This window comes from Mobula birostris, chromosome 7, assembly GCF_030028105.1.
Source record: "Mobula birostris isolate sMobBir1 chromosome 7, sMobBir1.hap1, whole genome shotgun sequence".
In the NCBI taxonomy this organism is placed as follows: Eukaryota; Metazoa; Chordata; class Chondrichthyes; order Myliobatiformes; family Myliobatidae; genus Mobula; species Mobula birostris.
This window is the reverse complement of record NC_092376.1, coordinates 10,112,390-10,130,000: the sequence shown is the minus strand read 5'-3', so window position 1 is coordinate 10,130,000 and position 17,611 is coordinate 10,112,390. Positions and strand designations below refer to the sequence as shown.

General features: G+C 44.3%; 1 protein-coding gene across 1 annotated transcript in view; it reads left to right on the top strand.

The window, feature by feature from the left end:
- Positions 1-17,611, top strand: part of gdpd4a (glycerophosphodiester phosphodiesterase domain containing 4a) — a 101,595-nt gene that overhangs the window by 46,505 nt on the left and 37,479 nt on the right. Inside the window, exon 8 of the mRNA XM_072262609.1 lies at positions 9,828-9,973. Within this exon, the coding sequence (XP_072118710.1) occupies positions 9,828-9,973 (146 nt within the window). The remainder of the gene's footprint in view (positions 1-9,827; positions 9,974-17,611) is intronic.

The window sequence follows — 17,611 nt, the reverse complement described above, 5'->3', positions numbered from 1 at the left end:
TAAAGCCTCAACAAGGCAGTTAAAATGGTTTGGCATGGACTATATGGGTCAAAGGGCCTTGTTTGTGTACTGTATGTTTCTATGACAATCTCTTCAGCTACCTCCTTCAGAACCCTGGGTATAGTCCATTTGGTCCAGGTGTCTTATCTACCTTCAGACCTTTTAGCTACCGAAGCATCTTGTTGATTGTAATAGCAACTGCACTCACTTCTGCCCCCTGACGCTGTCAAACTTCCAGGAAACCATTTGTGTCTTCCACAGTGAAGACTGACAACAAAATACTGATTCAGTTTGTCCACCATTTCCTTGCTCCCCATTGTAACCTCAGCGGTCTTATATCCACTCTTGTCTCACTTTTGCTCTTTATGTAGCTAGAAACATAGAAATCTAGAAAGGCTACAGCACAACACAGTCCCTTCGGCCCACAATGCCGTGCTGAACATGTACTTACTTTAGAAATTACCTTGGATTAGGAACACTCACAATGCGCTGGAGGAACTCAGCAGGTCAGTCAGCATCAGTTGAAAAGATTAGTCGACATTTCGGGCCGAAACCCTTCATCAGGACTGAAGGAAGAACTTTGGGGAGGGTTTGAAGAATGCTGGTAGTTGAAAAAAACAGTAATTTGAAAGACAAAGAGGTGGGGGAGGGGAAGCAGGGAGGTGATTGGCAGGAGAACAATGCGCAGTAGTAGAAGGAGGCGGAACTATGAGGGAGGTGATGTGAAATAGGGATAGAGGAAGGGAGGGGGAGGGAATTACCGGAAGTTGAAAAATTCTATGTTACCTTGGATTAGCCATAGCCCTCTATTTTTCTAAGCTCCACGTACCTATCCAGGAGTCTCAGAATCAGACTATTATTATCACTGGCATGTGACGTGAAATTTGTTAACTTAGCAGCAGTTCAATGCAATACATAATCTAGCAGAGAGAAAAATAAATACAATAAAAATAATAAGTAAACAAGTACAAACGTAAATCAATTATGTATATTGAGTAGATGAAAAAAATGCAAAAACAGAAATACTGTATATTAAAAAAACAAAAGTGAGGTAGTGTCCAAAGATTCAATGTCCATTTAGGAATCGGATGGCAGAGGGGAAGAAGCTGTTCCTGAATTGCTGAGTGTGTGCCTTCAGGCTTCTGTACCTCCTACCTGATGGTAACAGTGAGAAAAGGGCATGCCCTGGGTGCTGGAGGTCCTTAACAATGGACGCTGCCTTTCTGAGACACCGCTCCCTGAAGATGTCCTGGGTACTTTGTAGGCGAGTACCCAAGATGGAGCTGACTAGATTTACAACCTTCTGTAGCTTCTTTTGGTCCTGTTCAGTAGCCCCTCCATACCAGACAGTGATGCAGCCTGTCAGAATGCTCTCCACAGTACAACTATAGAAGTTTTTGAGTGTAGTTGTTGACATGCCAAATCTCTTCAAACTCCTAATAAAGTATAGCCACTGTCTTGCAACTACATCGATATGTTGGGAGCAGGTTAGATCCTCAGAGATCTTGACACCGAGGAACTTGAAGCTGCTCACTCTCTCCACTTCTGATCCCTCTGTGAGGATTGGTATGTGTTCCTTCGTCTTACCCTTCCTGAAGTCCACAATCAGCTCTTGCGTCTTAGAGAAACGAGGTTGAGTGCCAGGTTGTTGCTGCGGCACCACTCCACTAGTTGGCATATCTCACTCCTGTACGCCCTCTTGTCGCCACCTGAGATTCTACCAACAATGGTTGTATTGTCAGCAAATTTATAGATGGTAGTTAAGCTATGCCTAGTCACGCAGTCATGTTTATACAGAGAGTAGAGCAGTGGGCTAAGCACACACCCCTGAGGTGTGCCAGTGTTGATCGTCAGTGAGGAGGATATGTTATCACCAATCCGCACAGATTGTGGTCTTCCGTTTAGGAAGTCAAGGATCCAGTTGCAGAGGGAGGTACAGAGGCCCAGGTTCTGTAACTTCCCAATCAGGATTGTGGGAATGATGGTGTTAAATGCTGAGCTATGGTGGATGAACAGCATCCTGACATAGGGGTTTGTGTTGTCCAGGTGATCTAAAGCAGTGTGGAGAGCCAATGAGATTGCGTCTGCTATTGTGGCGATAGGCAAATTGCAACGGGTCCAGGTCCTTGCTGAGGCAGGAACTCAGTCTAGTCATAAACAACCTCTCAAAGCATTTCATCACTGTTGATGTGAGTGCTACTGGGTGATTGTCATTAAGGCAGCTCACACTGTTCTTCTTAGGCACTGGTATTTTTGTGTGCTCATCCTCCTTCCCTTTCTTCCATGGTCCAATCTCCTCTACTGTCCGATTCCACCTCCTTCAGCCCTTTTCCTTTTCCGCCCATCACCTCCCAGCTTCTTACTTCATCCCCCCTCCCTTAACCACCATCCTTCCTCCTCATCTGGCCTCACTTATCAATGTACTCCTTCCCCTCGTCCCACCATCTTATTCTGTCTTCTTGCACTTTCTTTTCCAGTCCTGGTGAAGGGTCTCGGCCTGAAACTTTGACTGTTTATTCCTCTCCAGAGATGCTGCCTGACCTGCTGAGCCCTTCCAGCATTGTGTGTGTGTGTGTGTGTGTGTATATCTGTATTGCTCTATATTGTCTCTGAATCTGTTGACGTTTTCTAGTTTCTAGCTCACTGGATACATCAAGTAGAATTTTAAGGTTAATGCATTTATACATTGCAAAGATGCCTCTGTGGAGCACCCGCTCTGGGAGTAATTATCAGATATTCTGACCTTGCTTCATGTGTAGTTACTACTTATTCCCAGGCAGCCTTGTGGCTAATCCACATTTTATTCTAATTGTTTTAAATTATTAAGATTATGTAGGCCTAGTGTTTTAGAGTGATGTGACACGGAAACAAGTCCTTCAGCGCATTTAGTCCGCACCAAACTGTTCCTCTGCCTAATCTCATCGACACACCCGTGGACCTTAGTCCTCTGTACCCCTCCCATCCATATATCTATCCAAACCTCTCCAAGTTTCCAATTCAACTGCATTCAGCACTTCATCACACTCTGAAGATATTCCCCTTAAATATTTAATATTTCACCCTTAACATATGACCTCTAGGGGAAAAAAAGGTCATCTTTCACCCAACGTCAGCTTGCTTGCATTTACGCTATCTATATCCCTTAAAATTTTGTATGCCTCTATCAAATCTTCCCTCATTCAAAAGTTCAAAGTAAATTTATTATCATAGTACATATATGTCACCACATAGTCATAGTCATACTTTATTGATCCCGGGGGAAATTGGTTTTCATTAACATTGCACCATAAATAACTAAATAGTAATAAAACCATAAATAGTTAAATAGTAATATGTAAATTATGCCAGGAAATAAGTCCAGGACCAGCCTATTGGCTCAGGGTGTCTGACTCTCCAAGGGAGGAGTTGTAAAGTTTGATGGCCACAGGCAGGAATGACTTCCTATGACGCTCTGTGTTGCATCTCGGTGGAATGAGTCTCTGGCTGAATGTACTCCTGTGCTCAACCAGTACATTATGTAGTGGATGGGAGACATTGTCCAAGATGGCATGCAACTTGGACAGCATCCTCTTTTCAGACACCACGGTCAGAGAGTCCAGTTCCATCCCCACACCATCACTGGCCTTACGAATGATTTTGTTGATTCTGTTAGTGTCTGCTACCCTCAGCCTGCTGCCCCGGCACACAACAGCAAACATGATAGCACTGGCCACCACAGACTCGTAGAACATCCTCAGCATCATCCGGCAGATGTTAAAGGACCTCAGTCTCCTCAGGAAATAGAGACGGCTCTGACCCTTCTTGTAGACAGCCTCAGTGTTCTTTGACCAGTCCTGGGATATAGACTGCTGAGATTCATTTTCTTGTGGATGTTCAAAGAAAGGCAATAGAATCAATGAAATATTATAAATAATAAGATTGAACAAACAACCAATGTTCAAAGCACAACAAATTTTGCAATTAAATAACTCGCCTACGTTTCTGAGAATGAAGCCCTAACCTGTTCAACCTTTCCCTATAACTCAGGTCCTCAAGTCCTGGCAACGTCCTTGTAAATTGTACTCTTTCAATCTTATTGATGTTGTTCCTGTAAGTAGGTGACCAGAGCTGGACACGAAAGGCCTACCTGTGTTATTGTGTGTACCTGTGGATGTAGAGAAGATGAAATCAAACAAAATGTTCTGCAGTGCAAGCGAAGGCTTCAAAAACAATAGAGATTCTGCAGATGCTGGAAATCCGGTCACACTGATTTACAGCGTGGAATCGCTGGAGAAACTCTGCAGCTATGGTAACATCTATGGAAATGAAGAGTCTCAGCCAGAAACGTCAACTGTTCATTTCTCTCCATTGGTGCTCTCTGACCTGCTGAGTTCCTCCAGCAATTTGTGTGATGGCTTCAAAAGCTTGCTTACTTATTTATTAGTAGAGAAAAAGAAAGCGTTTGAAGCATTTTGTTTGGTTTCATCTTCTAGGCCTGCTGTGTGTGCAGTTCTGGTCACCTACCTGAAGGAAAGGTATCAATAAGATTGAAAGGGTGCTGAAAAAATTTACAAGGATGTGAATGGGATTTGAGGACTTGAGTTGAATAGGTCAGAACTTTATTCCTTGGAGCAAAAGAGGTTTATTTATTTATTTTTGTATTTTCAGAATTTGTTGTCTTTTGCACACTGGTTGTTTGTTCAATCTTGTTATTTTTTCTTATTTATTTGAAGAGATAGGTGGCGGGGTGGAGGTATGTCTCTACCAAAGGAGGTGTAAGGTGCTCCTTCCCTCTGCTAGCCTGCAGGTCACCCTCGGGCAAGGTGTAGCGCCTGCTTAGTCTCCCCCCACCCAGGGTCACATGAAGCCATGGAAACAGGTGATGGATGGTCGTATGAACAGCTGGTGCATATCACAAATCTTGGTTATGCACCCACTGTCACCAGGCAGACAATCTCTGAAGAGCATTGATAATGGCTGGGGGGGGGGGGCGCGGGGTGGTCACCTGTCTTGTAAAGACACTGCCAAGAAGAAGGCAATGGCAAACAACTTTGGTAGAACAATTTGCTAAGAACAATCATGGTCATGGAAAGACCATAGACCATAAGGCATAGGAGCAGAATTAGACCATCTGGCCCATCAAGTCTGTTCTGCCATTCAATCATGCCTGATCCTTTTTTTTCCCCCTTCAACCCCAGTTTCTGGCCTCCTCCCCGTAACCTTTGATGCCATGTCCAATCAAGAACCTATCAATCTCTGTCTTAAACCTCAATGCCCTGGCCTCCACAGCTGCACGTGACAACAAATTCCTCAAATTCACCACCTTTTGGCTAAAGAAATTTCTTCGTATCTCTGGTTTGAGGGCACCCTTCTATCCTGAGGCTGTGCCCTCTTGTCTTTGACTCTCCCACCATGGGAAACTTACTTTCCACATCTACTGTTTAAACATTCCAAAGGTTTCAATAAGATCTCCCCTCATCCTTCTGAATTCCAGCAAGTATAGACCCAGAGCCAATGAAATGACCCTTTCATTCCTGGAATCATCCTTATGAGCCTCCCCGGACACTCTCCAATACCAGCACATCTTTTCTAAGGTGAGGGGCCCAAAACCCAAGGTGAGGCCACACCAATTCCTTATAAAGCCTCAGCATCACATCCTTGCTCTTGTATGCTAAACCTCTTGAAATGAATGTTAACATGGCAATTGTCTTCCTCACCACCGACTCAATCTGCAAGTTAACCTTCAGAGTGCTCTGCACAAGGACTCCCAAGTCACTCTACATCTCAGATTCCTGGATTTTCTTCTTGTTTAGAATATAGTCCGCATGTTTATTTCTACTACCAAAGTGCATGACCATGCATTTTCCAACATTGTATTTCATTTGCCACTTTCTTGCCCATTCTCCTAATCTGTCCAAGTACTTCTGCGTCCTACGTGTTTCCTCAACACTACCTGCCCCTCCACCAATCTTCGTATCATCTGCAAACTTGGCAACAAAGCCATCTATTCCATCATCTAAATCATTGATATGCAGCATAAAAAGAAGCGGTCCCAACACCGACTCCTGCGGAACACCACTAGTCACTGGCAGACAACCAGGAAAGGATCCTTTTATTCCCACTCACTGCCTCCTACCAATAAGCCAATGCTCTAACCATGTTAGTAACTTTCCTGTAATACCATGGGCTCTTAATTTGCTAAGCAGCCTCATGTGTGGCACCTTGTCAAAGGCCTTCTGAAAGTCCAAATATACAACATCCACTACATCCTCTTTATCTATCTTACTTGTAATCTTCTCAAAGAATTTCAACAGATTCGTCAGACAGGATTTTCCCTAAAGGAAACCATGCTGACTTTGTACTATATTGTCCTGTGTCACCAAGCACTCCATCACCTCATCCTTAACAAATGACTCTTAACATCTTCCCAACCACTGGGGTCAGGCTAACTGGTCTATAATTTCCTTTCTGCTGTCTTCCTCTTTGACCATGATCGCCCACGGCACATAATGAACAAATGATTAGAAGACGCAAACACAAGGAAATCTGCAGATGCTGGAAATTCAAGCAACACACGTCAAAGTTGCTGGTGAACGCAGCAGGTCTGGCAGCATCTCTAGGAAGAGGTACAGTCGACGTTTCGGGCCGAGACCCTTTGTCAGGACATGATTAGAAGAGATGATTCACTGTGCACTTTATGTTTAAGCATGTCAGTTGAGGGAGCGGGTTAATGCTGTGGTTGGAAGTTGTGTGTTGAGTGAGGTATCACTTCATTCTGTTAACATAGAAACATAGAAAATAGGTGCAGGAGTAGGCCATTCGGCCCTGTGGGCCTGCACCCCTATTCAGTATGATCATGGCTGATCACCCAACTCAGAACCCTGTACCTGCCTTCTCTCCATACCCCCTGATCCCTTTAGCCACAAGGGCCATATCTAACTCCCTCTTAAATATAGCCAATGAACTGGCCTCAACTGTTTCCTGTTGGGGGATTCAGAGTATTGATGTAACTCTCAAGCCTTGCAACACTCTGAACCACAACACTGGACTCAAGAACAGTTCAAAGTAAATTTATTATCAAAGTTTGTCACCATGTACTATCCTGAGATTCATTTTCTTGCAGGCATTCAGAGTAGAACAAAAATATAATAGAATCGATGAAAAACTAGACACAAAGAAGACAATCTATGTAAACACAAAGCAAACAAACAAACAAACAAACAAATAAATAAATGAACAATACTGAAAGCATGAGTTACAGAGTCCGAGAAAGTGAATCTATAGGTTGTGGAGTCAGTTCAGAGTTGTGTTGCATGAAGTTATCCACACTGGTTCAGGAGCCTGATGGTTGAGGGGTAATAATGATTGCTGAACATGGTAGTGTTGAACCTCAGCCTCCTGTACCTCCTCCCTGATGGCATCAGCGAGAAGAGAGCATGGCGTTGATGGCGGGTGCTGCTTTCTTGCGGCAGCTCTCTTTGTAGATGTGCTCTGTGGTGGGGAGGGAGCCTGTGACCGCATGGGTTCATTTTGGATGCTCCCAATTCCTCCCACACCCCAGCAAGATTTAAGAGACTATGAGATGGGTGCATGTATGACAGAAAAATGTGGGAGGGAAAGGTCAGATTGATTTTAGAGTATATTGAAAGGTTGGTACAACATCGGGGGCTGAAGGCCTGTGCAATCTGTACTGTTCGATGATCAATAATGCAGCCGGCATTCTGCGTCTCCAGGATACTTGTCCAAGTTCCTGGAGTGTGTCTTGAACTCACGTCATTGATACACTCAGCGGCAGATTTGCAGACATTATTAAAAGTCTCCGTGTCCCTTTGTGAGTGGCTCTTGTTAATGAACAAAGGCGGCACACAGGGAGATTTACCGGAGTGTATAGGACTGTGTGTAAATCAGTTTGGAGTATTTTCTAGTATCTGCAGACGAAACAGAATTAATTCATTGTTTGAAATGCAGGGGGATCTGATTTAGTGCCCGGATTTAATGTGAGGTAAATAATGGAACAAAAACTGTTTTGTCTACACTGGCATTTATAAGTCGATGTGCTTTGTGTTGGGAGTTCAGTTAACTCAGGTTAGGATGGAAAGCCTCACTGGGCAAAGGGAATTCAGTCCACAATACCAGTGGGTACTTTATTTATTGATTTATTGATGCAGTCTGCACTAGGCCCTCCTGGCTCAACGAGCCACGTTTCCCATCAACCCACCTACTTAATCCTAGCCCAAACACAGGACAGTTTACAATGACCAACTAACCTATTATCTGGTACGTCTTTGGACTGTGGGAGGAAACTAAACACCCAGAGGAAAGCCAGAGGACACAAAAAGAACATACAAACTTTCTTACAGAGGATACTGGAACTGAGCTATGAGTTCCGATGCCCCGAGCTGTGATAGTTGAGTTCCTCCAGCAATTCCATGCCGGTTATCCGTGTGACCGGATTTCCAGAATCTGTAGAACCCCTTGTGGTGGAGACAGCCCAGTCCATCTCTGGCAAAGCTCTCGCCACCATTGAGCACGTTCACAGGGAGCACAGCCGCAAGAAAGCGGGATCTATTATAAGGATCCCGGCCATCCAGGTCATGCTCTCTTCCCGCTGCTGCCATTGGGAAGGAGGTACTGGAATCTTGGGTCCCACACCACCAGGTTCAGAAACAGATTTTATCTTCAACCATCAGGCTCCTGGACCGGTGGGGGGATAACTTTACTCACCACAACTCTGAACTGATTCCACAAATTACAGACTCACTTTCAAGGACTCTACTACTCAGTATTATTTGTTTCTTATTTGTACAATATGTCTTTGTTTATGTGTAAATTCTGTAGTATTTCTTTATTTTCCTGTAAATGTGTACAAGATAAATGAACTCAAGGTAGCGTATCCATCCTCCTCCCACTAACCCACTCCATCACACCTCCCAACCACCACTACTTTATCATTTCCTGTCAGAGTCAGCTTATGTACAGACACTCCTGTGCCTAGCATCACTTTATGGGCATGCAACCGATCTAGGTGTATAAGCTATCTTCTGTATTTATATTTATTGTATTGAAATGAAAGAGAAGGTTGGTAGCTCAGGTTGGCTTCTTGTTTGGAGGGCTGGCTCGCCAAGCCAGGAGGTGAGATCGCAAACGTTTCATCACCAGTTGAGGTGACATCATCGGTGCGCCATTGAGTGTTGTTTCTTCTGAGTGCTCACGTTTATATGGGTCCGACTCGTTGTTCTGATTGGTTGGCTGTAGTGCTGGCCACTAGTCTCCACTAGGTCCCAGCCAACCGGATTGCTGAGTGAGCTCCGCTGGCCCCTATCCCTGATCTTCGGTCGTGGTGAGCGTTGGTTCCTCAGGTGACCGTGGCTCAACCCTCAGCCACAATCCGGCAGATGCATAGATTCATAGATTGCATCCAGTTCAATTTGCTTGTTAGTAGAGTCTTCCGTTGAGAACTACACTTCTAAGAATTCAGCTGATTTCTTGTTTTGTGCTTCTGTCAGGGTTTTTGTAGTTTCCCAGGCAAACGTTTCCTTCTTGGTTTTCGTGATCTGAGATGTGTGTCAGAGGATTATGTCTTCTTACGCCTAGCTGATGTTCGTGTAGACTCGTGGATAGTTTTCTCCATGTCTGCACGTCTGTCCTACATGGCGTTTGGGGCAGTCTCCACATTGGATTAGGTACATTATGCCAGTTCTCTGCACGTGGACAGTGGGATCTTTGCGTCTCGAGACGAGCGTTCTAATAGATGAGCTGGGTTTGTGTGCTACCGTTATTCCAGATGCTGACATACACAGTACGTACTTGATAATAAGTTTATTTTGACTCTTCGTTTTGTGATTCAGTTGCCAGAGGAGTCACCTTGGGTCTGTACTTAGCTGTCCTCCTGTTCCTCTACCTGGTGCCCCTTGGTATGTACTCCCCCTGCATCAAGGAGAAAGGGACCTTGGGTCCGAAGCCAGCTTTAATTGGACACAGAGGAGCACCAATGGTATGTACTGTAGATCTTCTGGATGTTCCTCGACCTCTTTACATCCTCTCAGGGTATCCTGTTGAATGGTCTTGGCCCAAAATGTCCAATGTTTATTCCCCTCCAGTGATGCTGCCTGACTTGCTTTAGAATCATAGAGTCATAGAAAAGTACAACACAGATACAGACCCTTCACCCATCTAGTCCATGCTGCATCATTTAAACTGCCTATTCCTATCAACCTGCACCGGGACGATAGCCCTCCATATCCCTACCATCCATGTACCTATCCAGACTTCTCTTAACCATTGGAATTGAGCTTGCCGGACACATCTAGAGTCATAGAGCAATACAGCATGGTAACAGGCCTTTCGGCCCAACTAGTCCATGCCGTCTAAGATGTCTAACTAGTCCATGTGGACTAAGCTAGTCAAATCTACATTGTTTGGTCCATATTCCCCTCAACCTTTCCCATCCAGGTAACTATCTAAATCCATCAATGCTGCTTCTGTACTTGCCTCAGGCAGCTTGTTTCATATACACACCACCCTCTCTTTTAAATCTTCTTAAGATTTCCATCATCAGCAGGATCTCTTGTGTTTAAAGCCTCTCAAAGTTTCCTCCTTTCTCTCACCGTAGAGGTGGTACCTCAGAGTCCTGATCACAGTGGCACAGCCGTAGAGCCGCTGCCTCTCAGCTCCGGAGATCTGAGTTCAATTCCGACCTCCGATGCTGTCTCTGTGGAGTTTGCACGCTTACTATTTGATCGTGTGCATTTCCTTTGGGTGTTCCAGTTTCCTCCCACGTCCCAAAGATGAGAGTGTTGGTAAGTTAATTGGCCATTGTAAATTGCCCCTAATGTATAAGTACATTAGACCATAGACATCATCATCATCATCGTTATGTGCCATGACATTTTGACATGGGCTATCATGGTCTCAATGACCATGATTGATCTTGGAAAATTTTTCTACAGAAGTGGTTTGCAATTGACTTTTTCTGGGCAGTGTCTTTACAAGACGGGTGACCCCAGCCATTATCAATACACTTCAGAGACTGTCTGCCTGGCATCAGTGGTCACATAACCAGGACTTGTGACATTCACCAGCTGCTCATAGGACCATCCAGCAGCTGGTTCCACGGCTTCACATGACCCTGATCGAGGGGCTAAGCAAGTGCTACACCTTGCCCAAGGGTGACCTGCAGGCTTTAAGAAGGAGCACCTTACACCTCCTTTGGTAGAGACATATCTCCACCCTGCCACACTCGTAAAACATAGGAGCAGAATTAAGCCACTTTGCATATCGAGCCTGTTCTGCCATTCCAAAAGGACTGATTTATTATCCCTCTCAACCCCATTCTCCCACCTTCTCCCCATAATCTTTGAAACCAGTACTTACCAAGAACCTATCAATCTCTGCTATAAGTGAACCCAGTGACTTGGCCTCCACAGCCCACCTGTGGCAATGAACTCCACATTCACCACCTTCTGGCTAAAGAAATTCCTCCTCATCTCTGTTCTTTAGAAACATCCTTCTTTTCTGAGGTAGTGTCCTCTGGTGTTAGGTTCTCCCAACATTCCTCTGCACATCAACTTTATCTAGCTCTTTGATGGTTTTCAATGAGATGCCCCCTCATTTTTCTCAACTCCAGTCGGTACAGACCCAAAGCCGTCAGATGGATTGTTCTGGGGTAGGGGACCGTGTGCTTGTATGGAGGGAGGGAGGTAAGAGACTAGGTTTGCTGCTGTTTGTTGTCCTTTTTTTTGTTGTTTTTATTGTTGTTCTGCTGCTGAACGTTGTGAACATGCTGTGTTGGTGCCGGAGTGTGGGGTGACACTCGCGGGCTGCCTCAGCATATCCTTGGGTTGTGTTGGTTGTTAATACAAACGACGCTTTTCCCTGTGTTTCCATGTACAGGTGATAGATCTGAACCAGAATCTGATGAGAATATGGGAAGAATAGGTGAAAAAGTCAGTGACTAAATGGGCTGTTTGGCCTTAATAATTGAAGAAATATAAAATAATAAAAATAAGCCATGTTTTTGCCCCAAATGCTCTGATTCCCTTTGTGACTGAGGTTTAACTGAGGACTGTAAGACCATAAGATACAGGAGCAGAACTAGGACACTCGGCTCATTGAGTCTGCTCCGCCATTCCATCATGGCTGAGTCTTTCTCTCTCTCAACTCCATTCTCCTGCCTTCTTCCTGTAACCTTTGACATTCTGACTAATCTAGAACCTATTAACCTCTGCTTTCGATATTTTCAAAGACTTGGTCTCCACAGCCATTTGTTTCACTAAATTCCACAGATTCACGGAACCTCTGGCTAACGAAATTTCTCCTCATCTCTGTGTTAAATGGACGTTCTTCTATTATGAGGCTGTACCCTCTGGTCCTAGATTCCCCACTATAGGAAGCATCCTCTCCACTCTTATCAAGGCCTTTCAATATTCAATAGATTTCAATGAGATTCCCCCAACATTCTTCTAAACTCCAGAGAGTAAAGGCCCAGAGCCTTTGTTCCTTGCTCATTTGATAACTGTTTCAATCCCAGAATCATTCTTGTGAACCTATTCTGAACCCTCTCCAATGTCAGCACATCCGTTCATAAATAAGGGCCCCAAAACCGCTCACGATACTCCAAGTGAGACCTCATCAGTACTTTATAAAGCCTCAGCATTACATCCTTGCTTTTATATTCTAGTCCTCTCAAAATAAATGCTAACAATGCATTTGCCTTCCTCACCACTGCCTCAGCCTGCAAATTAACCATTAGGGAATCCTTTGTACCTCGTGTTTTTGAATTTTCTCCCTATTTAGAAAATGAGCAATGCTTTCATTCCTTCTACCAAAGTGCATGACCATACACTTCCTGATACTGTGTTCCATCTGCCACCTCTTTGCCCATTCTCCAAATCTGTCTAAGTTCTTCTGCACCTCTGTGCTTCCTCAACACTACATATGCCTCCACCTGTCTTTGCATCGTCCACAAACTCGACCACAATTTCATCATCCAAATCGTTGATATACAACATAAAAAGAAGAGGTCGCAGCACAGACCCCTGTGGGACACCACTAATCACCATTCCCAATTTTTGCCTCCTGCCAATCAGCCCCCGCTCTGTCCAAGCTAGTATCTTTCCTACAATACCCTGGGCTCTTATCTTGTTTAGCAGCCTCGTGTGCAGCACATTATTAAAGGCTTTCTGAAAATCCAAGAACACAACATCCTCCTTTATCTATCCTACTTGTTATTTCTTCAAAGAATTCCAACAGATTTGTCAGCCAAGATTTTCCTTAAGGAAACCATGCTAACTATAGTCTATTCTATCATGTGCCTCCAAGTATCCCAAAACCACATCCTTAACAATTGACTCCAACATCTTCCCAACCGCTGAGGGTAGGCTGACTGGCCAATAACTTCCTTTCTTTTGCCTCCCTTCCTTCTTGAAGAGTGGAGTGACATTTACAAATTTCCAGTCCTCCAGAATCATGCCAGACTGTTGAAAGGTCATTGCTAATGCCTCCACAATTTCTTCAGCTACCTCTTTCAGAACCCTAGGGTGTACACCATCTGGTCCAGATGACTCATCTACCCTCATACCTTTCAGTTTCCCAAGCACCATCTTCCTAGTAATAGCAACTGGACTCACTTCTGCCCTTGACACCCTTGAACTTCCAGAATACTACTGGTGTCTACCACAGTGAGGGCTATGGGTAACCCTAGGTAATTTCTAAAGTAAGTACATGTTCGGCACAGCATTGTGGGCTGAAGGGCCTGTATTGTGCTATAGGTTCTCTATGTTTTCTATGCTTCTTCAATGAGCAGTGCTTTTATTCCTTCTACCAAAGTGCATGACCATACACTTCCTGATACTGTGTTCCATCTGCCACCTCTTTGCCCATTCTCCAAATCTGTCTAAGTTCTTCTGCACCTCTGTGCTTCCTCAACACTAAATCAGTGCTCCGCCATTTTCTTGTCTCCCATTATTATCTCTCCAGGGTAATTTTCCAGCAGTCCAATATCCACTCTCACCTCTCTTTTACTCTTTATATATCTGAGAAAATCTTTTGGTATAACTTTTGATATTGGCTGGCTTACCTTTATATTTAATATTCCCCCCCCACCCATATGGCTTTTTTTAGTTGCCTTCTGATGGTTTTTAAAAATTTCTCAATCCTCTGACATCCCACTAATTTTTGTTATATGCCCTCTCTTTTGGTTTTAAGTTGGCTTTGACTTCCCTTTTTAGCCGTGATTGCATTATCCTGCCTCGAGAACACTTCTTTTTTGGGATACATCTATCCTGCGCCTTCTGAATTGCTCCTGAAACTCCAGCCATTGCTGCTCTGCCATCACCCCTACTCGTGTCCCCTTCCAATCAGCTTTGGCCAGCTCCTCCCTCATGCCTCTGGAATTCCCTTTACTCCACTGTAATTCTGATCCATCTAACTTTAGCTTCTTCCTCTCAAATTGCAGTGTGAAACCAATCATATTATCATCACTATTACCTAAGGGTTCTATTCCCCAGTCATATCCGGTTTATCACACAACACCCAATCCAGAATTGCTGATCCCGTAGCGGGCTCAACTACAAGCTGCTCCAAAACACCATCTTGGAGGGATTCCACAGTTGATCCAGCATGACCTTGATTTTCCCAGTCTATCTGCACATTAAAGTCCCCCATGACTAACATGACATTGCCTTTTTGACATGCCTTTTCTGTCTCCCGTTGTAATTTGTAGACCACACCCTGGCAACATTTTGGAGACCTGTAAATAACTCCCATCAGGTCTTCTTACACTTGTAGTTTCTGTACTCTACCCACAAGGATTCTACAGCTTCCGATCCTATTTTACCCCTTTCTAAAGATTTAATTTCATGTTTTACCAGCAGAACCACTTCTCCTTCTCTGCCTACCTGCCTGTTCTTTCAGTAGATTGTGTATCCTTGGATATTAAGCTCCCAGCTACAATCGTTTTTCAGCCATAACTGTGCTAGAACATCATCTTCCTTATTTTAAACACTGCGTGCATACAAATTTTACACCTTCAGTCCTGTGTTTGTCACCCGTTTCAATTTTGCCCCCCTTTTACACTGCAACCCGTCCCCCTGACTGCAGCTTTGCCCTATCAACTGCTTGTCCTTCCTGACAGTTCCACTATAAACTACCTCTGCTTGTAAACGAACATCCCTATCTTCAGCCCCGTCACTCTGGTTCCCGTTCCCCTGCCAAACTAGTTTAAACCATCTCCAACAGCTCTAGCCAACCTGCCCGCGAGGATATTGGTCCCCCTCCCCCCCGGGTTCAGTTCTAACCCATCCTTTTTGCACAAGTCCTATGTTCCCCAGAAGAGGTTCCAATGATCCATAATTCTGAAACCCTGCCCCCTGCACCAGTTACTCAGCCACACATTCATCTGCCAAATCATCCGATTCTTGTTTTACACGTGTGTAGCACAGGTAGCCATTCAGAGATTGTTATCCTGTAGGTCCTGTTTTTCAGCTTTCTACCAGCTCCCTAAATTCTCTCTTTAGGCTCTCCCCTTTTTTCCTATGTCATTGTACCAAGGAATCCGGCTGCTCACCCTCCCCTTTTAGAATGTACCTTGTACAGTTACAACATAACCTCCCCGCTCTCAAATTCAATCCTCTAGCGATGACGGCCAACATTCCATTTGCCTGCGACAACTGCAAGCCAGCTATCTGTGATTCATGCACAAACACTCCCAAGTTCCTCTACACATCAGCATGTGCAATTCTTCATCAATTAAATGACCCAAACTATTTTTTTTCTTCCAGTGTGGATGACCTCATGTTTACCAGTTCGATTAGGCCCATTTCCCAGTCTACAGTCTCAATAATCTTTTTCCCATTGTTATTGGTGAACAAACATTTTGTAAGTGACTGTAACCCAGCGAAATGGATAGATAGGGCTGAAACAGAGTGGCATCGCAGCATAGCGATTAGTGTAAAACGATTACAGTGCCAACAACCGTGATCGGGGGTTCAATTCCCACTGCTGGCGGTAGGAAATTAGTATTTTCTCTCCTCTGGGTGCTCCATTTCCTTCCCATGTTCCAAACACATTACAGTTAGGATTAGTGAGTTCTGGGTACGCTACGTTCACAGCAGAAATGGTACTTGTGAAGGCAAAGGCAATGCCAGCGTTAATTTTGAGAGGACTGGAATATAAAATCAAGGATGTTAATGCTGGGGATTTATAATGCATTGGTCAGACCGCATTTTGGAGTATTGTGAGCAGTTTTGGGTCTCTCATTGAAGAAAGGTTCTGCTGACGTTGGAGAGGGTTCTGAGGATAAGGCTGGAATGAAAGGGTTAACATATGAGGAGTGTTGGATGGTTGTGGACCTGTACTTGCTGGAGTTTAGAAGAATGAGGGGAGTTCTCATTGAAACCTATCGAATATTGAAAGTCATAGTCATACTTTATTGATCCCGGGGGAAATTGGTTTTCGTTACAGTTGCACCATAAATAATTAAATAGTAATAGAACCATAAGTAGTTAAATAGTAATATGTAAATTATGCCAGGAAATAAGTCCAGGACCAGCCTATTGGCTCAGGGTGTCTGACCCTCCAAGGGAGGAGTTGTAAAGTTTGATGGCCAGAGGCAGGAATGACTTCCTATGACGCTCTGTGTTGCAGCTCGGTGGAATGAGTCTCTGGCTGAATGTACTCCTGTGCCCACCCAGTACATTATGTAGTGGATGGGAGACATTGTCCAAGATGGCATGCAACTTGGACAGCATCCTCTTTTCAGACACCACCGTGAGAGAGTCTAGTTCCATCCCCACAACATCACTGGCCTTACGAATGAGTTTGTTGATTCTGTTGGTGTCTGCTACCCTCAGCCTGCTGCCCCAGCACACAACAGCAAACATGATCGCACTGGCCACCACAGACTCGTAGAACATCCTCAGCATCGTCCGGCAGATGTTAAAGGACCTCAGTCTCCTCAAGAAATAGAGACGGCTCTAACCCTTCTTGTAGACAGCCTCAGTGTTCTTTGACCAGTCCAGTTTATTGTCAATTTGTATCCCCAGGTATTTGTAATCCGCCACCATGTCCACACTGACCCCCTGGATGGAAACAGGGGTCACCGGTATCTTAGCTCTCTTCAGATCTACCTCCAGCTCGTTGGTCTTTTTCACATTAAGCTGCAGATAATTCTGCTCACACCATGGGACAAAAGGTGTGATCGAGTGGATGTCTCCTCTGGTAGGGAACTCTGGGACCAGAGGGCATAGCCTCAGAATGGAAAAAAATCCCATTTAGAACAGAGATGAGGTGGAATTTCTTTAGACAGAGGGTGGTGAATTTGTGGAATTAATTGTCACAGATGGCTCTAGAGGCCTAGTCTTTGGGAATGTTTAAAGCAGAGGTTGATACGTTCTTGATTAGTAATGGTGTCAAAGCTTACAGGGGGATCACAGAGAATGTGGTTGACAGGAATAATAAATCAGACTTGATATGCCAAATGCCCTAATTCTGCTCTTACCTTTTATGTTCTTATTCCCAGTACAGTTCTTGATGACTTGATTGGATGCAAATGATGCACTTTACCTGTATATTTTGATGTACATGAGACAAATAAATCTAATCTTTATGTGTGCCTGAGCAAAGGGTTGATGTT